Genomic DNA, 26,686 nt, shown 5'->3' on the forward strand with positions numbered 1-26,686 from the left:
TTTAACTATACAGACCTTTGTCGGCAAGGTGATGTCTCTGCTTTTTAAGATGCTGTCTAGGTTTGTCATTGCTTTTCTCCCAAGAAGCAGGTGTCTTTAATTTCGTGACTGCTGTCACCATCTGCAGTGATCATGGAGCCTACCTGGAGTAGGAACTGGCAAGCCACTCCAGTATCCCTGCCAAGAAAACTCCAATGACATAATACAGTGGTTCCCAATTGTTAGTCCCCAGTCCTCAGGGGGTCTGCATAACCCACCCAAGGGGTCCTTGGCACCCATTCACATAACAAAAGCTACCATTGAGATATATAAGATTTGAAAGTAAAGGGTCAGTGGCTTTGCTTTTGAAAAGGGGGGGGGAGGGGTCCGCAGTACTTGGCCAATTGGGAGCCACTGATGTAGTGAATTGAATAGAATGGAAGGCAAGAGGCAGGAGAGGCGTCAAATTTTGGCCTTGCAGAGGGTGCCGCTGAAATTTGAAAGGTCAAAGTCCGCCCCAGATTCCCCTCTCCACTTGGGTACTCTGGACTTTAAAATTTGTTTCAGAAGTCTATTGCTCGGCTTGAAATTGCTTACACTACAAGTGAGGAGGCTTACAATTGCACTCTGCCAGCAGATGGCGCCGGTAACCTTGCTTGTCATTTATTTTTCCGCCCCAAATGGCAGAACCCAAAAACGGGTTTGCATCTGGGGCTCTGAGGTCCCCATGCCCCATACTTTTTATAAGAGGCAATACATATATACCGGTACAAACCTGTGGTTCTTAAAGGATCAAACACCGCTTGCTTATTTGCTTAATTAATGCATTGCTTCCCAAGAAACACCTCCTAGCAATTAACAATAATAAAAGATCAACAGTAAAAGCAATTTCATACACAGACTTGGGAGGGAGCTCCGAAGGGTTGTGGTGCCGCCACACTAAAGGCCTGATTCCTGCATCCTGTGTCGGTGGGACAGATCTCTTCTATCTGCAGCACAAAGTCTAGTCTGCAAAGCATGCTATAGAATCATAGAATTGTAGAGTTGGAAGGGGACAACGTGGGCCTTGAACCCACAACCTTGAGATTGCCTCAAGCTCTGCCGACTGAGCTACCAGCTGAGTATATAAGGGGCAAGACGCTCTCTTAGTTTATCCTGGTACCGAGCCGCATAGGGCTTTGTATACCAGGACCAGCATATTAAACTTAGTCCCGCAGCTAACTGGCAGCGTAACTGGCAGCACTGGCGTAACATGAAGCCAATACTGTATTCTGCCCCCAGGGAGCAGTCCAGCTGCTGCTTTTTGTACTCGCTGCAAGTTCCAGGCCAACCACACAGAGGGCATTTCAGTAATCCAGCCTGGCAGTTTACCAGCACATGGCTGCAGCTGGTGAAAGGAACTCCTGGCCACTGAGAACAGCTGGGCTTCTATTTATTTATTTTTCCAATTTTTTTATTCATTTCATAACACAAATAAACAATACAAACAGAAATACAAACAATACAAACAAATTCTTGTCTTATCCTTATTTTTTCTAAACATTGTTAGGTGAGCTTCCCCAAGTCCCCCCTATCTGATTTTCATTTTACTTCACCTTTAGCAGTTTCATATATCATAATTTTTAACCATTTTTTTAATCACACTTACTTTTACCTTACAAAATCTTCACATTTTATCACTTACAAACAATACTTTTTAAAAATACACTATCTTCTACTTATAACCCTACAGCCCATATCCACTTCCAAAGCTATTCAAAGGTTTAAATATTAACATATTTTTCCAAATATTCTTTAAACGTCTTCCAGTCTTCTTCCACTGTCTCTTCTCTCTGGTCTCGGAGTCTCCCAGTCAGTTCAGCAAGTTCCATATGGAGGACAGCTGGGCTTCTAGCGACACAGATGATGCAGGCGAATCCCTGGATTTACAAACTTACTCTTTCAGAGGGGAGTATGCAGGCAATTGTCCCAGCTGGAGAACTGGACACTCTCAGCACCTCTGCCTTGCCAGGATTCAGAATCAGTTTGTTGGCCCTCGTCCAACCGACCACTGAGTCCAGCCACTGGTCCAAGGTTTGCACAGCTTCTTCTGATTCAGATGTTACGGAGAAATTGTTCCACCAGCACACAGAGGACACTGTGCCCCGAATCACCAAATGATTGTTCCCAATGGTTAGTGTGGGAGGTTAAATAGCTCTGAGAACAAGCTGGTACCCTTCGGCACCCTACGGTACAACTGCTGCCCTCTCCCAAAATAATAGTCACCCAGTGCCAGTGCTATTTGTCTACAAAAAAAAGAGGTGATGGAACTCACTTGGAAATGCCCCCTTTGGTAAAACATGGATCCTCCTCAATACCCATCTCACAGAGTCAATTCAGGAAGATTCCACCATCAATGGAATATTTGCTGAGAGATTAAGCAAGAATAATAGGGTGGCCAGGGCTTTTATTCAGCCAGAACTCAGTTCCGGCACCTCTCAGGTGGGCACCATTGCCATAATAAGAGAACAAAGGAGGTGTTTCAAGGTGAGTTCTGGCACCTCTTTTTCTTGAAAAACAGCACCACAGGGGGGCTCTCCCCTTGTCCTTCTCCCCATGAAGTTCACCCATCAGGACACTTCAGGCCTTTAAAGAGCCAGGCTTGGACCCAGCCTGAAAAGGGACAAAGTGATCAGTTTCACCCAAGAGTATTTGCAACTGTCTTGCCACTGTCTCCCTTAATCGCCTTTCCCCCATGGAGGGTATTTGTCACAAGCCGCTGGGTCCAGAGTGAACTTTCTTCTCAGAAGTGATGGGATCCCCATCTCTTTCAAGAGGTCCAGGACCACTCCCCTCGTGCCAAGATGTGTTCAGCCACTTCTGAATTATGTATTCAGACAATCTTATATACTGCCCAATTGCAATCGTCTTTAAAGCCATACAAACTTCAGACAAGTTCGCTCTGGATCCTGGTAGGATGGTAGTTAATAACTCGAACCACACACACATTTTTTTCACCTTTTTTTTTTAACCCGAACTAAAACAAGTTTTCTTGCATTTGCTGAAAACCTTTCACAACATCATCCAAGCGACCTCAGTGAGCATTTCGATTTCAAATACTCTGATTGTTCCTACTTTTAGTTAAGGATTTTTATTTATCTTGCTTGCAGCCTTTATTGGGGGGTGGGGCCTTTTCGTGGAGGAAGGAACCTGGACAGCTCAGTTGGCTAGAGCCTGGTGCTGATCATGCCAAGGTTCCATGTTCGATCCCCTGCAGGGGTTGGACTAGATCCCTTCCAACTCTACAATTCTACGACTTGCTTGATTTACGCTTGGCAACGCATGGGGTCCCTTCGTCCTGATGGGTCTCCTTTGAGTAAATTTAGCTGGCTGCAGCCCCCGTTTCCTCCTCCGCCTCCTCCTCCCATTGCTTTAATCCTACGCAAGGCCGCTTATCCAGGCGGTCGCCGGGCAGGAGGACGAGGTAGGAGCCGCTGCTGCAGCTGGATCCGCCCGCTTCCCTCCTTCCTTCTTGCGCTCCTTGGGGAGGCCTCCGGGACCGGGGAAGGCGGCGGGCCCCGTGGGTGGGTAGGCGGGCAGGGGCTGCGGGGGGGCTCGGCGGGGCCAGGAAGGCGGGGGAGGTGTCGCCCAGCCTCCCTCCCTCCCTCCTTTCCTTCCTTCCTCCCATCCGCCTGCGGAGCCGCAGAGCCGCCGCCTCCTGCCCGCCAGAAGGCGGGGCGAGAGCGCCTTGGCCGCGCAGGCAGGCAGGCAGGTAAGTAAGTACTTGGGTGGGTGGTTTTGGGGTGGGGGTCTCCCTCGTCCCTTCTCATTCTGGCGTCTTGGATGAGAGGTTGGGGGTGGCCTCCCCCTCCCCAGCAGGTTGGAGGGAGGGGCCGGAGGGGTTTCGCCCAACAACAGCCCTGCGAGGTGGTCCCGCCTTCCTCTGACCTGGCGTCCTGCAAGTGTTGGCTGGGGGGGGGGGCGTGGAAGAAGAAAGGGCGGTGTCCATCACGGCCAAGAGTGGAGACCTGGCGCAGCAACGCGGATGCGGGTCTCCCCTCTGGGCTTTGCAGCAAGGGTAGCTCAAGCCAGGCAGGGGAAGGAGGGACCAGGGTCGTGGCTATGCCCCCTCCCACCATGGCATGCCTGCCAGGTTGCCTTGTCTCGCTGTAATCCTCTGGTCATGTGCAGAGTGCTGCCTCTTCCTCCTAAAAGGGATAAATCTTGCCGTCAGCCTGTCTGCATGCAACACCCCCCCCCCCAAAAAAAAAAAATCAACCCCAGGTGGGACCTGGAAAACCTTGGGAAGGGTTGCAGCCAGCAGAGGCCCTTAAAAGGAACAGAGATGCTACTGGCCATGTGCAAAGTTCTTCCCCCTGTTGTATATTAGCAAAGAAGGGTCCAGTCATGTCCCCGATAACATGAAGTCAAAACCAAACCCAAAATGGCAGCTTACTAAAAATCCTAGAGGGGCTGTAGAGGTCACCAAGTTGAAATCCACATCCCCACCGACACCCCCACCCCCCGCTGCTCATTGCAGGAATTTGCAACTGCAACTCCCTTGGGGGAGGCTGCCCATTCTACCCACAGCGAACGAGGGCCCACTGGCTTCAAAGGCAGCCTTAGTCTCTGTTCCACTATCAAATAATAGATCTTGGCTGCTCAGAGGTTATCTGCTCCCCTCCTTCCTTGGTTCTGGTTGCTGGAGCATCTGCAGGGGATTCCACTGAGAGCAACTACACCTCTGTTACAGTGGCTTTACATTGCTTCACAAGAGCATCTTGCTAGAGGGACAAAATTCAAGCCGTTTGATCATTTTGGATGAACAGTGTGTGTATCTCTGTGTGTGTGTGTGTCTGTGTTACGGTTGCATATCTTTCAACAGTGGCGTAGCGTGGGTTGTCAGCACCTGGGGCAAGGCAAGTAATTTGCACCCCCTAACCCGTGGATTTACGCCCCCTAACCCTAACCCCCAGATGTTGCGCCCGGTGCGGCCGCCCCCCCCCTGCACCCCCCACGCTACGCCACTGTCTTTCAATTAACTTCTAGGGTTGCCAGGTTTCTTGCATACTCTCCTTTGGATTCCTTTGAGGGGCCTTGCTCATGTTCTGGGGGTCCGGAGGAAACGGGATTATGATATAGGGGATTTGGCAAAGACTTTCCGAGCGCTGGAGGGACGCGGGTGGCGCTGTGGGTTAAACCACAGAGCCTAGGACTTGCGGATCAGAAGGTCGGCAGTTCGAATCCCCGCGATGGGGTGAGCTCCCGTTGCTCGGTCCCTGCTCCTGCCAACCTAACAGTTCGAAAGCACGTCAAAGTGCAAGTAGATAAATAGGTACTGCTCCGGCGGGAAGGTAAACGGCGTTTCCGTGCACTGTTCTGGTTCTCCAGAAGCGGCTTAGTCATGCTGGCCACATGACCTGGAAGCTGTACGCCGGCTCCCTCGGCCAATAAAGAGAGATGAGCACCGCAACCCCAGAGTCGGTCACGACTGGACCCAATGGTCAGGGGTCCCTTTACCTTTACCTTTCTGAGCGCTGGGTTAATTGATGGAGAAGCTGGGGCTGAAGTGAGCCTGCTGGGAATGGGTTGCAACTCTGCAATTGCAGATGTGTTCATGTTAACACACACACACACCATGGGTTTCACATCTGCACAGCTTCATTATTGTCAGATTTGTTACCTGTTTTGTGTGCGCACCGGGGGACATTGACAAGATGGGGGTGTCTTCACTCTTCTGACCTTAGGCAGAGATGAGCTTTGTGAACACAGAGGGGAAACCTGGTAGCACTCAAAATACAGCGAGTGCAGAATAAAGGGAAGTCTGGATGGAGCCACGATACAGAGAAATTGAGCAGGAGAAGCTCTACCCACCCGTTGTCTCCCTGAGAGGAAGCGCTTCACATTTGCAGTCTTACAGGAGAAAAAAGATGAGGCACATATAGAGAGTAGACCCCCACACATCAACCGGGCACATTCATATGCCCTTACTTGGGAAAAGTTGCATTCCTCTCTGGCTGCTATTTCCAGAAGGAATCCACAGTCTTCAAGCTCTCCTCTGGGGAGTTTGTTTAAATTTAGGAATGAGCAGAGACTTTGCACGACCAGACCAAGCCTTGATGAAGGGGAGGTTTGCACCGCGCTAGAAGTTAGAGAGAGGTCAGGGGTCCCTTGTGAGTGTGCCTTCCATGTGCAAGTCAGGTATGTTTTATATAAAGCTTTGAACCACCTTCTGATTTTGTGTGGAGTGATTTCGTGTGGGGTTGTCTGTTGGCAGTAAATATCATCATCACTTTTCTGTGTTAGGTCATAAGTTCAGCTCCTCTTCTTCCATTAAGGGGAACAAATCTCTGTTCAGCTATGCTGAAAAGCAACACATGGCTAGATATGGTCTAGGGCTATTCTAGGGACAAATGACAAATTGGCAAATCTCGGAGTCTTGATGGTGTTCATCTAAGTAGGGTAGACAATCCTCTTCATGTGTATGTTGAAGTATGTTGAAGTATGTTGAAGTATGTTGAAGTATGTTGAAGTATGTTGAAGTAAGCCCTAGTGAGTTTAGTGGGACTTGGATCTATGTATTTTTTTGCAGGATTTCAGCCTAAAGGAGATGAACTTGCTCAAAATATTCCACCTCTTGCTAAAATATTCCCCCTTAGCAGAGAACTGGAAGGCAGGCAGCTTAACATGTATATTTATTTATTTATTAAGTGTATCCAGGGGCAGGGGGAGGATCCAGGAAATTGCATTGTAATGTCCGTTTCAGGTAAATTGGTGGAAAGCATAATTAAAGACGAAATTGATCATGCACATAGAAGAACAAGTCTAGCTGAGAATGAATCAGCAAGGCTTCTGTAAAGGGAAGTTCTGCCTCAGCAACCTTTTAAGAGTTTGTGAAGAAGAGTCAGGGAGCACGCGGGTAAGGGAAATCCAGAAGATGTTGTATACATCTTCTGACACCCAGCGTAGCATAGTGGTTAGAGTGTTGAGCTATGAACTTGGAGACTTGAGTTCAAATCCCCTCTCAGCTCCCTGGGTAAGCTTGGGCCATTCACCATTCCTTGGAGGAAACACGGGGTAGAAATGTAATAATAAGCACACTCAAAAACCTTTTGACAAAGAAACACTTCACCGAAAGCAAATTAAATCAAATGCATTTAACAGTCATAGGATAAGACAATAGGCCTTTTTTAGGAGTTAGTAACTAATTAAAGAACAGTAAGCAGAGGGTGGATTAAATAAGTATTTCTTGCAAAGGAGGAAAGCAAAAAGTGGAGTCTGCCTGCCTGCATACTGAGGGAATCGGAGCTTGTTGTGACTCTCCCCAGAGGGTGCTGTGCAGTCGTGGCAAATAGCTTAGTGCAAACACTGTGCGACAGCTGCGGAAAAGGCTAATTCCATGCTGGGGATTATTAAGAAAGGGACTGAAAATAAAACTGTCAGTATCGTAATGCTCTTAGGCAAATCTTTGGTGCAGCAGCTGCATTTGGATCTATTTCCCCACCCCCATTTCAAAAAAAGTAGAGTAGGAAAAGGCGGAGCAATCAAAAATATGTTGGGACTATGGAGGCAACTCCCCAGAGGAGTAAGGGTAAAGCTACCATTATTCCTGTTGAGACAACTTCCCCACCCACCCACCCACCGTAATACTAGAAGTTCAGGTCACCCAGTGAAACTTGCCAGCCAGCAGATCCGAGCGAGATAAAAGAGAGCCGCTGTTCGCAGAGTGTGCAATTTTAACTTGTGGAATTTGCTTCGGCAAGAAGATGGCGGCAGGTTTAGAAAGGGGAATAGACACGTGGGGCAGTGTCTGTGTTGGTGGAGAGGAAGGCAAGCTGCCCGTTGGAGGCTGGCAGCAACTGGAAGCCACCCCGTGCCTTTGTGCCATCCTCTGCTGGGTCACCCATCTTGCCACTCACCATGTTGGCAGCAGGAGGTGCAGGGAGACAGCACTGGGCTCCTTTGGGAGGAAGGGCCGGGTATAGATGTGATCAAGTGGAATGTTTGCCCAGCGTTGATCATGAGTTCACACGCCTTCTTTTCTCTCAGTGCCCTCCAGATGTTTGGGACTGTAACTCCTTGCAGCTTAGAGTGGGGATTGCAGTTTAGAACGACAACTGGAAGGCAAGTCTCTCTCTCTCTCTCTCTCTCTCTCTCTCTCTCTCTCTCACACACACACACACACACACACACACACACCCCTTCCCTAAATCAGGGTTTTCCAAAACTTGGGCCTGCAAGGCCTCAGCTGTTTTTGGACTACAAACCCCCATCACCCCTAGCTAGAAGGACCAGTGAAAGCCTTGCACAAGAGATCTTTGGGGACCCTGTGGGCTATCTCTTGTTCCTGGGCTTGGGGAACTCTACACAGAAGCATTTCCTCTTGCGCTGGCCCTGGGAGAGAGTTTTTTGGAGGAGCATGCTCACCTGTCAGCACCGACAGGCTTTGCCAGGCGAACCTCCCTGAGAGAGCCGCAGAGATAACCCGGGCTTATGCAATGGGAAGGGTTTCTCCTCCAGCATCTCTGAAACCCACTTAGGTTATCATCACTAGGCAATCCCAGTAACTCGTAGCCTCGCTTCTTGCAGGTTGCCTTTTCAGGAGTCCATGAGAGCACAGCCCGGTCTCTGAAGATGACGGAAGTTCAGATTGACACCTCCCGCCTGCCTCCGGTGCAGGAAGGTAAGCCATGCAAGAAGCTAGGAGTTCACCTTGGGGTGTGTGTGTGTGTGTGTGTGTGTGTGTGTGTGTGTATATATATTAGGAAACACGAAGTGAAGTTTCTCTGATAATCCCACTTTACTGATCTGCAGCTTGAAATGCATGAAATTTCTAACCTTGAAAGGTGAGGGTTAATAATAATAATAATAATAATAATAATAATAATAATAATAATAATAATAATTTATTATTTATACCCCGCCCATCTGGCTGGGTTTCCCCAGCCACTTTGGGCAGCTTTCAACAGAATATTAAAATACAATACAGTGGTACCTCGGGTTACATATGCTTCAGGTTACAGACTCCACTAACTCAGAAATATTACCTCGGGTTAAGAACTTTGCTTCAGGAGGAGGACAGAAATCGTGCTCTGGCAGCACAGCAGCAGTGGGAGGCCCCATTAGCTAAAGTGGTACCTCAGGTAAAGAACAGTTTCAGGTTAAGAACAGACCTCCAGAACGAATTAGGTTCTTAACTAGAGGTATCACTGTACACAGATCCAGTGGCTGCAGAATGATGGCCCCAGGAGGTATTTGGAAAGGTGGCTCAAGCTGTGGAAGGGCGTCAAAATCTAATGCCAGTCCCTTAAAAATATATATATTAAAAATCCCCTCCCTGTGGCCCAGTTAAGCAGGGTAGTCTTCCCCAGCCTGGTGCCCTTCAGGTGTATTGGACCAGGGGCAGCTGCTACACCTTGCCCTGCCAAGATCTCCTCTAGAATTGTGTGAGGATGACGATTGTGAAGGCCTCAGAAAGCACCTCAGAAAGATGGGCGTAGCTAAGGCCTCTGAGAGAAGCTTGCTTTCCCCCCCTCCCAGCGCTGCAGTGTTGGGGAGGGGCGCATTTTTTCCGCCACTGAGATTTGATTCCGGGCCAGTAATTATAATGTGTGACATGTCCCTTATTCACCTTGTAATGCGATACGGAGAGGGACGGGGAAAGGATTAAATGAATGTAATTTGGGAAGGAGGAGGAAAGCGATGCCAGCTGGAAATGAGGTCGTGAGGCTGAGTGGAGAGCCACTCGGGGAAGCAAAGCTCAGAGTGGCGGGGTTTCCACTGACCTGTGGCCGCTTGACCATTCAGCTGCCTCTGGGAAGAGATTCTTCAGGGCCTCTCTGCTAAAAGAGCAGCAACTTCCGGGCACCCCTGGGTTGCTTCCACAGGGCAGCTGGTTGTGGCCTCAGTGCTGCTCACACAGGCAGATATTATTATTATTTTTACAATATCCACACCAAAGTGCCCCACCACCACCTTTAACCCAGAGTTCTGTTTTCCGTGGTGGTTTTTTTTACTTCTCACACGTTCTGCAGAAGAGGCAAGTCCACATTAAATGGAACAAGAATAACATTCAGTAGCAATGAGTTCCACAGGTCGCCTTTGAAGGAGTATTTTCTCTCACAACTCCAATTCCACCTTGTTGTTGAATTCTAATTGATCATTGTTCTAGTTGTTGACTTCCAATTCTAATCCGTTCTTTCAGTGGTACGGAAAAAGGAATACAGTGGTACCTCGGGTTGAGAACTTAATTCGTTCCGGAGGTCCGTTCTTAACCTGAAACTGTGCTTAACCTGAGGTACCACCTTAGCTAATGGAGCCTCCCGCTGCTGCCGTGCAACTGCTGCACAATTTCTGTTCTCATCCTGAAGCAAAGTTCTTAACCCGAGGTACTATTTCTGGGTTAGCGGAGTCTGTAACCTGAAGCGTCTGTAACCTGAAGCATCTGTAACCCGAGGTACCACTGTACAGATTTCGGGCAGCCCCCTCCCCCCAAAATGGTACCACTTGAGCCCTTGACTTCCTTACTCGCTTGGAGGTTCCCTGGCGATGGCTGCTGGCTTCAAGTGGTGATTCCTGGAGTAGGGGGAGAAGGGCCCTATTCATCATGATGCAAGGACAATAAACTTGAAGACTGGTTTTGTTGTTTCGTTTTTGTTTTTTCTGTCTGTCCCCCCCCCCCCCGGCGCTCCACAGAAAAAAGATGCTGCGTGGGGGCTAACTTCCCTAGACTGGGTGTGTCTGATTTCTCATTTTTTGGAAGCAGAAGCTGTGTTTTTGCGCAGCACAAATGTGACCCCCACCGGCAAGCAGCCGGGCTCTGTGACAAGGCTGGCTGGCACTCTTGAGCAAACGAGAGCTTTGCCAGGCGCAAGAAGGCCTGGCGTGCCCAACATGGTCCTTTGTTGCCACCTTGGAAAAGGTTTTCCCTTGCAATGGGCAAACCTTATTTGCCGCCCTTTGGTTGAAGTGTGGTTGAGGCCTAAATGGCTTATTTGGGGGGGGGGGGTCACATCATAAAGACTCTCCCCAGCTGGCATTTGCCACGGCACCCGGTTTAGGCTGAGAGGTGCGGCCCTCCATGTTCACTCCCCGCCCTTTTTCTCTTTGTGTTGCGTAAACGGTGCGTGTAGACAGAGATCTTTCAACACCTTGTCAAGCTGTGCTGACTTGTCGGCCAAGTAGCTGTGGAATGGCTGGGTGGGCAGGGACTGGGTGTGCTACGTTGGAGACACCCAGATTCTGGCAGGGCTCCTGCAAAGAGGCGCCTGTTGCCTTGGGCAGGCTGGCTGCCTTTTTGCCAAGGGAGCGCAGCTCACAGTCGCCTCAGTGCTGCCGCCGCTGCCACCTCTTCCTCCTCCTGTTAGGAAGGCAGAATGGACGTCCTGGAGGCAGCGCTGATGCTCTGTGGGGTTACAAGTATTTGGCAGCAACTACACAAAACATGAGGGATGCGGGTGGCGCTGCAGGTTAAACCACAGAGCCTAGGACTTGCCGATCAGAAGGTCAGCGGTTCGGATCCCCGTGACGGGGTGAGCTCCCGTTTCTTGGTCCCTGCTCCTGCCAACCTAGCAGTTCGAAAGCACGTCAAAGTGCAAGTAGATAAATAGGTACTGTTCTGGTGGGAAGGTAAATGGCATTTCCCTGCGCTGCTCTGGTTCACCAGAAGCGGCTTAGTCATGCTGGCCACATGACCCGGAAGCTGTACGCAGGCTCCCTCGGCCAATAAAGTGAGATGAGTGCCGCAACCCCAGAGTTGGTCATGACTGGACCTAATGGTCAGAGGTCCCTTTACCTTTACAGTGGTGCCCCGCAAGACGAATGCCTCGCAAGACGGAAAACCCGCTAGACGAAAGGGTTTTCCATTTTTGAGCTGCTTCGCAAGACGAATTTCCCTATGGGCTTGCTTCACAAGGTGAAAACGTCTTGCGAGTGTTCCGATTTTTTTCCGCTCTCCCCCCCCCTTTTCTAAGCCGCTAAGACGCTAATAGCCTTTTAGCCGCTAATCCGCTAAGCCTTTAATAGCCGCTAATCCGCTAAACCGCTAATAGCGCTAATCCGCTAATAGGGTTGCTTGGCAAGACGAAAAAACCGCTAGACGAAGAGACTCGCGAAACGGATTATTTTCGTCTTGCGAGGCACCACTGTACCTTTACACAAAACATTTCTCCTCCAAATGCTGTTTCGGATGGCTGTGAGCTTCCTCGGTCCAAAACACAGCAGCCAGAGGACTGGCTGGCTGGCTGGCTATCCAGTCGCAACTATCTTAAAACCTGGTGGCTGGTTTGTCTTCAGGCCCAGTTAAAAGTTCTGCTTGCATATGTGTTTAGAGCTCTATAAACAATTTAGGCCCCAAACATTTGAAAGTCCCTCTACATCCATACCGGCCTTCTTCGGTGTTGAGATTTGCTGAGATGCATCGCTTTAATCTGGCCTATTTTGCTGGATTTGCATTTCTGTTTCCATTTTGAATGGCTCCCCCCCCCCATTTGATAATTGCAAAGGCCTTCCCTGTTTACGTAGCTGCAATGGTTGGAACTCAACCTGCTACTTTGTGGTGTGATGGATGGGTAAGAAAACTTGCAGATGAATGAAAATATTGGCAGAACTGGGCTCTGCTGTTGTTTAATTGTGTGTTCTCTTTCCCCCTGCAGTTTGCCGAGATTTTGCGGTCCTGGAAGATGGCGCTTTGGCTTACAGCCTTCAAGAGCAAGAGAGTAAGAGCTGATGGGACTCTTCATGCTCCTCTTCCTTGGGGCAAAGGCTCAGAGCAAGCCCAGCCTTGCCTTCCCTGGCCAGTGTTTTGGAATTTCTTGGGGTCTTTTTCTACCTGGTCTGGCTGGGCCCCTGGCTTCAGCATTTAACAACAACAACTTTATTATTTGTACCATTCCTACCTGGCTGAGTTTCTCCAGGCACTCTGGGCAGCTTACGGGATACAGTGGTACCTCAGGTTACATATGCTTCAGGTCATACTCCGCTAACCCAGAAATAGTACCTCAGGTTAAGAACTTTGCTTCAGGATGAGAACAGAAATCGCGTGGCAGAGGCGCAGCAGCAGCGGGAGGCCCCATTAGCTAAAGTGGTGCTTCAGGTTAAGAACAGTTTCAGGTTAAGAATGGACCTACGGAACAAATTAAGTACGTAACCAGAGGTACGACTGTATATAAAAACATAGTAAAATATCAAGCATTAAAACCTCCCTGATACAGGGCTGCCTTCAGGTGCCTTCTAAAAGTTTTGTAGTTCTTTATCTCCTTGACGCCTGAAGGGAGGGTGTTCCACAGGGAGGGTGCCACTACTAAGAAGGCCCTCTGCCTTTAGCATTGGAGTATTAACCCCCCTCACCCCCCCCCCTGCATACACCGCATCCACTTAGAGGCCTTCAGACGATCCCTGGAAATAGGTCCGTCCTTCATGCTCAAGGCATCCTTTGGAAGCGCATTTAGTTTTCCTAGTACGGGGTGCCTGTTGGAGCCAGAGTTTTTACGGCCTTTTTTTTAGTTAATTAAATGGAGCCTAGTGCTTCAGTGAATCAACCTTGCAGATTTTAACGAGGAACAGGCTTGACAGGCACCACTCTCTCCAGGGACACTCTCAAGGTTGACTCCTTTTGGCGGCCCTTTGGAAGGGGACGGTTCCTCTTGCAACCCAGCCTTGCCCACCCCAGCCTGTCTTGGCTGCCACAGCAGGTGCCCATGAATCATTCCGCGACGTCATTCCCCGCTGCAGTGACGCACACGGTCCAGGCAGAGGACACTTCTCCCACCTCCCCCGGTGCCGCCCCCTTCGCCACCCACACCCTGTCAGCGGGACTGATGGATGGCAGCTAAGATCAGGGCTGCCAGGGGTGGTGGGAGCAGCTGGCTTGCCAGCCAAGCAGCTCTTGTCTGTGGCACCCAGGGGTGGTGAGTTAGGGTGGCAGGCCGAAGAGGAAAGAGCCTTCCTTCTCCGTCTCTCCTCACCAAGCACCCTTGAGAGGGCAAGAAAGTGTCAACAGCTACTGCCCAGCAGACAGGATCTGGAAGAGATCCAGTCAGATGAGCAGCTTGGCATCACGCCACCTGTTTGGGCTGCTACCTCAGAGTCCTATTGCTCCACCTTCGCAGTCTTCCTTTCCCCCTTCTGCCCAGTGTCTGGAGAGGCAGCCTGAGGAGTTTTGCCCCCCGAAAGTGCGTCGCTTGAAGCAGGATCACACATGCCCTGCAGCAGCTCCTTTGCGTTGGGCCATGCCTCCTCTGTGGCAGCCATTTTGCGACTGGCGCCCCCAGCACTCTCTCAATATCCGGCCTACACGGACCGGCGGCAGCTCTCCAGTGTTCCAGACAAGGGAGTCTTTATTCCCAGCCGAACCTGGAGATGCCCTTGAAGGCGAGGAAGGGAGGAGAGAGGAGGATGAAAGAGGCCTCTCCATTCCAGCCCACGCAGTGAAGTTTCCATCTCTTTGCAGTTGAGCAGCATTACACTTCCAACATTCAGAAGAACCAGCTGGTCCAGAAGGACATCCGAATTGCCAAGAAACTTCAGGGCCTGGAGGAGGAAGCCAGGAGGAAGCACCAGCTCTCTGAGCAACAGAAGGAACTGTAGGTTTGCTTTGGAGTCCCAACTTTATTGCAGGGCGGCGGTGTCTCTTGCTTTGGGTGGGAGAGAGAGTTATGGTGATGCTTATGGGAAGGCATCCCAGTGGGATGGACAAGGCCTAGTCTTGGTTCTGCTGCGGCTGCATCTTCCAGTGTTTCCCAAGCTTAGGTCTGCAGCTGTTTTCGAACTACAGTTCCCACTGGTCCTGCTAGCTAGGGATGATGGGAGTTGTAGTCCAAAAATAGCTGGAGACTCACATTTGTGTAGACCGAGGGTGGATGAGCATGGATTGGATGTGGGGAAAGTGGGGCAGACTAATTCTGAAAGGACTCTTTTCCAAGCCTCTTTTTATTCATTGTATTCGCTTCTTAAATTTCTATACAGCCCTACACCCCAGGGTCACAGGGCGGTTTACAATATAAAAACACAAAAATACACAACATAGTGAAAATAAAAACAATGCCCTCCCAAGTTTAAAAGGCCATAGGTTGTTTAATTAGCCAAAGGCCTGGGAGAAAAGAAATGTTTTTGCCTGGTGCCTAATGGTATGTAATGAAGGTGCCAGGCAAACCTCCCTGGGGAGAACATTCCACAAGCGGGGAGCCACCACGGAAAAGGCCTGCTCACATGTTGGCACCTCCAGACCACTCAGGGAGGGGCACAAGAAGAAACGTCCCAGATTATGATCTCTGGGTCTGAGTCCCAGAGGTGGGAGAGGTGGTCCTTGAGGTATTGCAGTCCTGAGCTGTTTAGGGCTTTATAGGTCAAAACCAGCACGTTGAATTGTGCCTGGAATTGGATTGGCAAGCAGTGCAGTTGAGCCAGAGTTGGCGTTATATGCTCAAACCGTCTTGCTCTTGAGTGAACAAACTGGCTGCTGAATTATGCACTGGCTGAAGTGCCCAAACCATCTTCAGAGGCAGCCCCACATATGATGTGTTGCAGCAATCTAACCTAAAGGTTATCAGAGCATAGACGGCAGAAGTTGGGCTATCCCTGCCCAGATTAGATCAAGCTGTCCTTTGAGGCTGAAAGGGACGTAAACTGAGGTTTGTTTTCTCCCCTCTGCAACTCCAGTTATAATCTGAGCTGCAGAAGAATTTGGGGCTCTTTTTTGCGGGGAGGCAAGCCTTACAAGCCCACAGAGCTTGTGTCTGACCTTGCTTGTGGCGAGCTTTGCACCTGCAGTGCAAGCAGACAGAGCATGTTGATGTCTAAAGTGTGCACCTGGTGCAGATGTGTATGCTAGAGGCAATGGATGACTTTTCTCTGTAGCTCCCCAGGTGCCTTTGTAATGTTCCTGAACTCTTGAGGTCAGATTAAGATCTGATAGGAGGCCCTCTGAAGTTCCTGCTCTGTCCCTCTCTTGTGCATCTGGACAGAGGCTTCCTGCTTCACTAATTGCCTCTTCCTTCCCTCTCTCCTGTCCGCATCACACGCAGGGAAGATCGGGACTCCGAAATCGCCCGTGCAATCCAGGAAGACATTCGGAGGGAGGCGGAGGAGAGTTGCCAGAGGAAGGAGAAGGACCAGGTAACAGGAACACCTGGAGCCAGGTGGCAGGCTCCCTCACTTCCTCTGGCCCCCTCTCGGCAGGAACAGGACAGGGTGGGCTGCCTAGCAGGTCCTTCCGAAAGGCAGATTATTTTTAGCTGGCTCTAGCAAACCCTGCAGTAATTTGACTCTGGGTCCGATCACCCCCTGCCCAAGTTAAGTGGCGGGAGTAATGATGGACTGACATCGTTGCATATCCTCATTGCAAACAAATCAGAATGTTTTCAGGGGGTAAAAGGTAAAGGTAAAGGGACCCCTGACCATTAGGTCTAGTCATGAATGACTCTGGGGTTGCAGCGCTTATGTCACTTTACTGGCCAAGGGAGCCAGCGTACAGTTTTTCCGGGTCATGTGGCCAGCATGACTAAGCCACTTCTGGCGAACCAGAGCAGCACATGGAAACACCATAGAACAGTGTAAATGTTTCCTCCAGGGCAGGACTGGAAAGAGAGATTTATCTGGAGGCAGATGAACCAATGGCTGCTATCTTATGGATGTTTCCAGTGTGCATTGTTGGCTGACTTGGGCTGGGTTCTTGCACCTCCTTGTTCCTCCACTCGCTGGTCAGTGGGAAGCCGGCTGTTCACTGTGGAGCATTGTGGAAACCCACTTGAACGAGAGTTTCGCCTTTGCAAAAACCTCTTCCTGCTCCCTTCCATTAGTGGCCAAGGGCAGCTTGGCCGCCAACCGCTTTGAGGGCGACGTTTTAATATGTAGAACAGGCTGTTCGGTTCCAAATAGGATTAGCCTGGAAAGAGCAGTTTGGTGGAGCTGCTGCTTGTCTGGCTAATGGAACACAAGCAAGAGATCAAAGCTGGCGGGGTCACCTGAGGTGACAGAGATCCCTGGAAGAGGCTCTGCCTGCCTTCTAAGAACAGCAGTCCCAAATCTGGACTTTCCTCAGCCCCTTCTCCCTCACAAGGGATTGAAACTCCTCTGCCCATTTCCACAGTTCCTCTGGAACAAAAGCTTCCCCAAGAGAATATCCTCTTCTAAACCAATTTCCTTATCAGGCAAACAGAACGAAAAAGAAAATTGCCATCTCCACTCCATGGTTTCAGCTGATCAGAATTACGTATAAAATTACATTTTTTATGGCTGGCTGAACGTTGGCTTGAAAACAACCTAAGGAACTTTGAAAAAGATGAAGGCTTGAGTGGAGGGATGGTGCCCAGGTCCAGAACAGCATTTCACCCTCTGGTTTAAAAATGTTCTCCAGAAGATAAAAGCAGGCACAATATTCCAGCTTTGGGCAGGAGACGGCTGCAGTGCAGAGTTCGCAGCAACTCCTGTCATCTCATTGAGTGAGGCTCCCTGTCAACACCAGGAGCCATCAACAAGCCTTGCTTCCACAAGAACCATTGGGAGGAGTGCACTTTAAGGCTGCTTTCCAGTAGCTCCTTTGCAAGGGGGGTGGGGTGGGAAATAAGGCCACAGATGCACAATTAGTACACCAGGTTTCCATTGTCTTTGTTGTCTGCCAGCTGAATGGGAGACAGAAAGCACCACGAAGTAGTGGCAGGGTGAAGCCTGGCTCTGGAATTCCATTTCCATCCCCTCTCAGTGGGTTTTTTCCTCTCCTCCACACAGGAAATAGCCAAGCAGCTTCAGGACTTGGAGGAGGAGAGCCTGCAGAAGAAACAGCAGCTGTGGCTCAGGAGCTCAAGTGCGACACAGCGAGAAGGAGGAGAAGGTATCTGGAGCTGGAGGAGCGGTGAGGGTTGCTCCAGAGAGGAGGGGCTTCTCTGGGGGCCGCAAACCAGACACACGGGGCCTCCCAAATTTCATCTGACTGCAACTTGTGTCCTCAGCTGGAGCGCAGGTGGCACAAGTCTCGTGAGGGCATCCCAACACGCATGGGACCAAAGACGGCACCTACTTTGGGTGCCTCCGTTGCCTGGCCATCGCTGGTGCTGATGGGATTTGTAGTCCTACCAGCATCCGGAAAGCAGCTGGTTGGGAAAGGCTGGTGCACAGTTAGCACCCGGCTCTCGGGGATGTCTCTGGGCCGGGGCTTTGGCTTTACACCGCCCTGCGACTGGGAAATCTTGGCACTGTTTTCACGTGGGAGATTTCCAAGCACAAAAGCGCTGGAAGTATATATGAAGGAGCGTCTCCACCCCCATCGTTCCACCCGGACACAGAGGGCCTTCTGGCGGTGCCCTCACTGCGAGAGGCCAAGTTACAGGGAACTAGGCACAGGGCCTTCTTGGTAGTGGCACTCACCCTTTGGAACGCCCTCCCACCAGATGTCAAAGAGAACAACAACTACCAGACTTTTAGAAGACATCTGAAGGCAGCCCTGTTTAGGGAAGCTTTTAATGTTTGATGTATTAAGGTATTATAATGTTTTGTTGGAAGCCGCCCAGAGTGACTAAATAATGGGCAGGGTATAAATAATAAATTTATCATTAATTAATTAATTAATTAATTGCCTTTCGGAAAGGGACCAGGCCAGCCTCGGCTGGGTGGTCCTGTTTCTCGCCTTGGCCTTCAGCTGCCAGCAGAGGGGCAACCTCTGCAATGAGCTCTCAGCTTCCTTAACCAGCAGCACATGCAGAGCTGCTCCTTTGTCGTCCTTCCCCATGACTCCATTTTTCATGTTTGTCTTCCTGTCTCTCTCTCTCTCTTTCTCTGTGTCTTCAGATGACTCCCTCGGGCCCCTAAACTGGGTGATGGCAGAACTTGAACTTCAGAACCAGCAGCAGCTCCAGCAAGATGAAGAACTAGCCCGGGAGCTACAAGCTGAGGAAGTGGCTCGCCTGGTGAGCGCCCATTTTATCCTCCTCCTCCTCCTCTGGGCCAGGAACTAAAGTTTGGGTGGCAGCACTTACTTGCCCGTTACAAACTGGGCCTGTCAAATAAAGAGAGCATGTGAAGGTTTTAAGGTTTCACATCTGGAGGCGGGTTTGTGATAACTGCCCAGTACCTTGAAGGTTGTAAATCTCATGCTGGGACGTGTTGGCTCCAGGATGCTAAATACAGACTGGCATGAAGTGGTTGAAATCTGGAATCTCTCAGGGCAGTGTTCTCCAAAGCAGGAGAAGTACCAGTTTCCTGCACTTTAGAACTTTCTGCTCACAGTGGCTTCCTCTTGTCAGGATTCAGTTTCAGTCACTTGGCCCTCATCCAGCACCCCTGCAGTGGGCTCTGGTGACAAGGGAGGGAGAGCCGAGTGTCATCAGCATTCCAGATCCCCAGCTGACCTCCCTCCAGTTGACTTCTAATAGACTCATAGAACTGTAGAGTCGGAAGGGACCCCCGAGAGCCATCTAGTCCAACCATCTGCAATGCAGAAATCTCGGCATGTGGTCCCCCATCCAATTTGAAACCATACCGGACCCTGCTTAGCTTTGCAAATGTGCTAGCGGTTTTATTGCTGCATCACTAGAGGGATGCTGTTAAAGAGTGCAGAGGATAAGGTGGGCCCCATGGGCCCCCGAAACACCAGTGCCAAAGTGTGTGTTTGTATGCGTATAGATGGTCTGAGCATATTACACCGATCCTGGTCCAACTGCACTGGCTACCGATTAGTTTCCGGGCCCAATTCAAAGTGCTGGTTTTGACCTATAAAGCCTTAAACGGCTCAGGACCACAATACCTCAAGGACTGCCTCTTTCCATATGAACCTACACAGACCCTGAGATCATCTTCTGAGGCCCTCCTTGGTGTGCCGCCTCCTCGAGAGGTCAGGAGGATGGTAACACAAAAACAGGCCTTCTCTGCAGTGGCTCCCCATCTGTGGAACGCTCTCCCCAGGGAAGTCCGCCTGGGGCCTTCATTATACACCTTTAGGCGCCAGGCAAAAACATTCCTTTTCAACCAGTCCTTTGGATGACCTGATCAACATCCCATCCCCTTTTAAAATGTGGCTCTTTGGGGTGGGGTATTATTGGGTTATTGCTTTTATTTTAATTTTATATACTGTGGTCTTTTTATGTGAACCTCCCTGAGACCTCTGGGTATAGGATGGTATATAAATTAAAAAATGATAATAATAATAAATAACAACAACAATTACCCACACCTTTCAAGATTAGAAATTTCACGCATTTCAAGCTGCAAATTAGTAAAGTGGGATTATCACCCTCAGAGAAGCTTCACTTCAATAAATAATAATAAATAATCATAATAGATAAAGGAAGCTGTCCAAAAGGCAGCCGCACTGCCTGGGAAGATGCTTTGTACCGAACTAGGCACCACTGAGGCCTGGCTGGCAGCAGCTGCCCAGCAAATGGCCTGAGGCAGCATTTATATATTCCTGCATGAATCAGAATTACAAGGGCACCTCAGAAAAGGAGCAGGTGTTCTTTTGCCTTCCCCGGGTGAGAATAGAGCTTGCAGCTCCTTCCTTGGGAGAGCAGGGTTCATCCTCTGTATTGGAAATGCCTCGTGAAAGAAAGAAAGAAAGAAAGAAAGAAAGAAAGAAAGAAAGAAAGAAAGAAAGAAAAAGAAAAGGATTTGTGGTGTGAACAGAGCTCCTCCTCTTCCATCTTCCCTGTACCGCCTTGTTTTATTAGCTTTTTCACTCTCATGCAGAAAGCCAGGAAGAACCGGGAACGCCACAATGACTACAGGGCAGCCCAGGTGGCTCAGGATGAGGTAAGGAGCTGATCGCTGGTCTCTTCGCTCGGCTTGGCTCAGTGGGGCTTTGGGGTTTGTGTGGGGGGGGGTCACAGCTGTGGGCTTGCCCACTGGTGGAGAGGGTGGCATCAAAGCAGCTCTGGCGTGACGGCCCAGCCCAGCTCCAACAGCATCCAAGGATGAAAGCAACTCTCTCGCTTCCCTCCATAAACAGCCAGGCTCCCTCCTTCAAACTGGACCATGACTGGCTGGCTCGCAGTTGAGGCCACAGCACTGCCAAGCCAGCTGCTCTCACCATGGGCATCAGAGCGAGGGTTTGCTGCTGGGGGGCTCCTTGCCCACTGCCCCACCCTCCTCTGAGTGTGAAGCAGTGTCCCAAGAGCCAGTTTGTCCTCCCCCCAGTGCCTTGTAAGCTGCTCAGGCCCTGCTCCACCGACTTCTTCCCTCCCTCCCACCTTGAGTCCTTTTGTGGGTTCTTTTGCCTGAAGACGCCTGCTTGGGGGGCGGGGGCCCCCCTTCGGCCCACTCACGGCTCTGCGCCCGTTCAGAAGAGCCCCAAGACCTCCCTGTTTGTCTGGGGCTTTTTGGTTCAGGGTTGAGCCAGGAAAGACTGGAGTGTGGAAGGTGCTTTTGGACCTGGAGTGTGGGCTGTCGAGTTACGAATGCCTCAACTCTCCTCTGTGGACCCTGAAAGACTTCAGATCCTCTCACCTGGAGCAGAAACCGCCCAAGGCCACTTTGTTAGGGTGCAGCCTGGAGCTAAGCAACCAAAGGGCTTGTGGGAGTGGAACACAGGTGGGTGGTTGGGGGACACCATTTGGAAAGCCTCACAAGGCCAACGTCACTGGGCTCCGAGACAGAAATACCTTCAATGAGAGATATTGACTTGCCTTTTTAAAAAAGGTCTTTCTCCCTCCCCTATCCTCCTCGCAGGAGATTGCCCGCTACATGCAGGACCAGGAACTAAAAGCTCAATGGAGATCTCCCAGAAGGGTCAAGGCCATGACAGGGGCAGGGGCAAGGGGCAAGGGCGCCACCATGGAGGAGGCAGCCCCCAGCAGCAGCCCCAGCCAAGAGGTAAGTGACCCAGCTGGGTGTGGGTGTGTAGCAGAAGTCGCCTCTGCATGGACCCAGCAGCTTGGAGCTGGCCGTGGCACCTTCCTCATGCATAGCAAATCTTGACGTGAGGGTGCTCCTAATGACAGGTTCTATGCCAGGGGTCAGCAAACTTACCGCACCTCGGGCCTGTGTCTCCAGCGATGATCGCGTGGCCGGCCAGAGGGTGGGGGAGCGCGTGCCCATACGCGTGCGCACACGCTATTTCCGGCACACTTCCGGGTCGGAGGAGCACTGGAAATAGATTGTGCACATGTGCACGGGCCTCCTCCGACCCAGATGTGCACCAGAAATAACACATGCGCACAAGCTATTTCTGGTGCTTCTCCAACCCGGAAGTGGGCAGCCGCGCAGCGCAGTGCTGGTAAGAGTGGGTGGCAGCAGCGGGCATTGCTGCGGGCCGGATAAACGAGTCCCTTGGGCCTGATGTGGCCTGCGGACCTTGGTTTGGGGACCCCTGTTCTGTGCCCTATGACAATATAGTGGTACCTCAGGTTAAGTACTTAATTCATTCTGGAGGTCCATTCTTAACCTGAAGCACCACTTTAGCTAATGGGGACTCCCGCTGCTGCCGCGCTGCCGGAGCACGATTTCTGTTCTCATCCTGAAGCAAAGTTCTTAACCCGAAGCACTATTTCTGGGTTAGCGGAGTCTGTAACCTGAAGCATATGTAACCTAAAGCGTATGTAACCCGAGGTACCGCTGTACGGCAAAACCAAACTTTTGACCAGCGCAGGCACAGTGACTTTGGCTCTAGACGAGTTTCTTTTTTCTTGCTTATGCTCCACTTTGCTTAACACACCACCTGGACTCGAAAGCGGGCTTGCTGCTTGACGACGTTTCAGCTGGCCTTTGGAATTTTCCAAAACGAAAATTGCCATTTGCCCCTCAGCCCATGACTTCTCCTCTTCCTCAGCTTGGCTTACTATGAGCAAAGCTTATTTGTGGGCTATGTGGAGGGTTGGGAAATAAGCACCATGGGGGGGCGGGTGGCACCAGCATCCCTGGAGTTCACACCCAGCTCTGAAAGAGAGCATCTAGTCCCTTGGCAGGCAGAACGGTTCAAGGTCTGTCTTACGTGGCGCCGTGTTGCTTTCTTGCCAGAAGGAGGCGCAAGAGAGCTGCGGAGCCGCATCGCCAACCGGACTCTGGTCCTCGGACAGCTCAGAGGTGCCCACCCATGGAGGCCAGCCGGACATCAGGTCAGTGCTGCTCAGATGGTAACTTTGCAAAGATCCCTTATGAATTTAATTATACAAATGGTTATTAAATTCTGCTCTCAGTCTCTCTTTTAAAAATTCACTTCCGGGACCCATTTATTGTCTTCATTAGAAACCAGATTTCCAGAGAGATGGAGGGCAGGGTGGGAGGGAACACAAAGAGCTGCCAGGGCAACTGGAGGGGAAACAAACTTGTGAGTGTCCTGTCCTTTCTGGCAGGTTGTCCCTCAGGCCACAGCTGTGCCGGAATATCGCAGAGGACCTGGACCCAACCTTCAGGGCCCAGAGGGTGGAGGCCCCTGCTGGAATGGTTGCCCTTTGCTCCAGAGGTGGGTAATGCAGCTGGTTCTTCTGGGATTGCAAGCCGTTTCCCAGGGCTGACTGTGGACGGGGGTGTCCCTTTGACCTCAGGTACACACAAGAGTGGGACGCGGGAGGTACTGTGGGTTAAACCACAGAGCCTGGGGCTTGCCGATCAGAAGGTTGGCGGTTCAAATCCCCGCGATGGGGTGAGCTCCTGTTGCTCGGTCCCTGCTCCTGCCAACCTAGCAGTTCAAAAGCACATCAAAGTGCAAGTAGATAAATAGGTACCGCTCCGGCGGGAAGGTAAACGGCGTTTCCGTGCGCTGCTCTGGTTTGCCAGAAGCAGCTTAGTCATGCTGGCCACATGACCCGGAAGCTGTACGCTGGCTCCCTCGGCCAATAAAGCGAGATGAGCGCCGCAACCCCAGAGTCGGCCACGACTGGACCTAATGGTCAGGGGTCCCTTTACCTTTACGCACAAGAGTGGCCACCAGGGGGCAAGCAGGTGTTGGTGAGGGCTTCGAACATTTGCTTGGGCACCATCTTTTAAGTGGGCGACAGCGTAGCAGCCCCTCCTGCCCTCCCCAGCGGCCTCTCTCTGTCCTCTATGTTCGTTTTGAAGTGCTTATGGTAGTGTAGTCAGGGTGCGCATTCAGTTGTGTTACGTTTGTTCTCTGATCTGCCTTGTGTTAATGAAGGATGTTAAAGATATCATTTTTCATAAACAAACCAGCCACAGTTCTGATCGGTCCAGATCCGGCAGTGAGATCTAATTCCACGCTCAGGTGCTCCATAAAGGGCAAACACTAAAAAATAACATTTAATACTTGTCCTTCAATTCCATGGCTAGATGTTACAACGTGGTTTTCCAGCCCCGTTTATCCTCCGCAACGAAAGGCTGGGGCCATTTGCAGGCCAGTCAGAATCTTAGAGTTATAGGGACACTGAGGGCAATCTAGTCCAACCCCCTGCAACGCAGGAATCTTTTGCCCACTGTGAGGCTCAAACCCATGACCTGAGATGAAGAGTCCCATGATCTACTGACTGAGCTGTCCCAGCTGCAGTTGATGGGGAAGGGTAGCCCCAAGGCCCAAATAGAGCAGGGAAAAACTCATCACTAAAACCCTGGTGAGCCGCTGCTGCCAACCAGAGTAGGCGGCACTGAGCTGCATGGACCAGTGGCCTGAGTTAGTGTCTAAGGCAGCAGCTTCCCCTGTTCCCATCCCTCCCCGACTGCACCCGGAAGGCTGGAAGTTGCTGCTGATTCCTATCATTCTGTTTGTCATCCCCGAGTCAACACTTGCCCCCTCCAAAAAAACCCTCTTTGGCTCCCTTGAATGATCCCAAGATTATCAGTGGTGATAATTACCAAAAGGCTTTGCAACTAGATGCGAGCGCTTCCTGTGCAAGAGGAAGGTGCTCACAGCCTGCTCCACTGGGTGCTTGGCACCCCAGCACCACCATGTCCGTGTGCCTGGTTGCCTTGGGGAGGGTTCTTGTCCTATCTTCCCCCTTATCTCAGCCGGTAGAGCAGGAGACCCTTAATCTCTGGGCAATGGGTTCCAGCCGCAGCAGATCCCTTCTCCCTGTGCTGCAAAGGGAAGAAGCTTCTTCTCCTACAGCTGTCTTGGGTATAGCACAACTGCCTCATCAGCACAGCAGGGAACAGACTTGCGAGCACCCTCCTCCAGTCTGCTGCCCTCCACATGTTACTAGACTACAAATCCCATCATCCCTGAGCACTGGCCGTGCTAGCTGAGGCTGATGGGCATTGTAGTCCAAAGCAACTGGCTCGTTTGGGATGTGGGGATGCTGCTACTGGTGATGCCATTACAGACAGATCTCTCTCTCTCCTCTCCTCCGTCCAACCACTTTAGCCGCTGCTGCCCCAGGAGGACACTCAGTCCCTGCGGGCAGCTTCTTCGACTACCCAGATGAGCTTGGCGAACCGGCCTTTGTGTCCCCGACAAAACGACAGCCAGAGAAGGTAGGCCGGCAGAAACCCAGGGACAAGAAGGAAGGCTGCAAGCAACAGTGACGCATCTGCTCCCAGCAGAGCGGCTGCTCCGCCCAGCCCTTGCCACAACCCTCTGGCCTCTTTGCCACCTCTGCCCATACCCGCAGTTGCTCGGGGGGGGGCAGGATTTGCTATAACAAATCTGAGGCCAACGATGCAAAAGGCTGCCATTTCCCCCCACCCTTTGCAAAGAACGTCAATGTCCGCACAACTGCTGCATCCTCGGTCCCAAAAGGCTGCCGTCCCTTTTCTCCGGGACCAAAACATTTTAGCCATCTTGACTCGCTCGTGTGACCTTTTTGCCCTGGTTGGGAAGAAGATGGCTTTGCCAGGCAAGGTCTGCCGGGTGTCAAGAGGTAGAACAGTGGGTGCTCTGCAGACAGGCAAAGCCCTGCCCTTGGACTCCTTTGTGGGAAGACGCTCTTTTGCTGAGAGGGTACAGTTTTGCTGCAGCGAAAAATGGGGCAGCAGCTATTGGACGGTTGCGAGACTGGAAACATCCTCCGAGAGGCTTGACAGGATAAACCAAGAGCCCTGGATCAGACCCATCTAGTCCGAAATCGTGTCTTCATAGGAGCCAACTAGATGCCTTGTCTAGGGAGCTAGCTAGTACAACATTCATTTTAAGCCTGCAACTGGTATTCAGGGGCATTGAGGTTGCTTCCTCCTCCATGAACTTGTCTTATCCTATTTTAAAGCCATCCAAGTTGGTGATTTGTCATCGCCGCATATTCCGGAGCTCAGCTTCACCCCACCAGCTTTTTTCTCCTTGTACTGCATGATAAGTGGGTTCTGAGTGACCCCACTAGGCTTTGGAGGAGATCAGGCATTTCCAGGGGATCCTAAAATGAGGCTCTTTGATAAGAGGGAGAATATATTACCTTCTCGGGCTCTTTGCCTTTCTGCAGCATTGGACACGGTGTGCAATATAAACGAGCAAGGAGCAAGAGCACGAAATGCTTTCGAAGTAGATTTGGAAAAGGTCTTCCACAGACACCCATCCCCTACTTATTGCCAGGACTGGATCTCGCACTGCAAAGAGTGCAGTTTGAAATTGGTGCTAAATGTGCTAGGCTTAATCTTAAATATATATAATAATCCCATGTGTATGTGTGTTTTAATGTACTAGCACCGTGAGCAGGATCTGTGCCCAGGGTGGCTGGTGCTGCTCAGCAGTTCTGCTAGCAAGAGTCTTGCTGAAGAAAAAGCTTCCTTGTGACTATTTCGTGCATTTTCTGTGGGGGCGGGAGTGGTGTGTGTTCAGGAAATGAGCCCTTGCTCGAAAGCTGGTTCTTGCGCACTTTCGGGCGGCTTACGTAAACTTTTCCCACCTGAAGGGTGCAAACCCATTCAC

The 26,686-nt window shown here is 50.9% G+C and overlaps 1 protein-coding gene across 7 annotated transcripts; it reads left to right on the forward strand.

Annotated features, from left to right (window-relative positions):
• The first annotated feature begins 1,444 nt into the window (after positions 1-1,444).
• LOC308591072 (uncharacterized protein) lies at positions 1,445-26,435 on the forward strand. 7 transcript variants are annotated; one of them, XM_081201631.1, is made up of 13 exons: positions 1,446-3,442; positions 8,018-8,082; positions 8,548-8,641; positions 12,612-12,674; positions 14,408-14,540; positions 15,981-16,071; positions 17,683-17,806; positions 18,739-18,857; positions 20,632-20,694; positions 21,610-21,753; positions 22,897-22,994; positions 23,232-23,341; positions 25,193-26,435. In XM_081201631.1, the coding sequence occupies exons 3-13, from the start codon at positions 8,593-8,595 to the stop codon at positions 25,351-25,353; spliced, it is 1,155 nt and encodes a 384-aa protein (XP_081057757.1). In that variant the 5' UTR covers positions 1,446-3,442; positions 8,018-8,082; positions 8,548-8,592; the 3' UTR covers positions 25,354-26,435. The 7 variants fall into 7 exon arrangements, with proteins under 7 accessions (XP_081057759.1, XP_081057757.1, XP_081057760.1 ...); XM_081201630.1 differs by lacking the exon at positions 1,446-3,442 and adding an exon at positions 3,637-3,730; XM_081201633.1 differs by lacking the exon at positions 8,018-8,082 and having other exon boundaries at positions 1,445-3,442.
• The last annotated feature ends 251 nt before the right edge of the window (positions 26,436-26,686 follow it).

Source organism: Podarcis bocagei, assembly GCF_964188305.1.
Source record: "Podarcis bocagei genome assembly, chromosome: 7".
Lineage (NCBI taxonomy): Eukaryota > Metazoa > Chordata > Lepidosauria > Squamata > Lacertidae > Podarcis > Podarcis bocagei.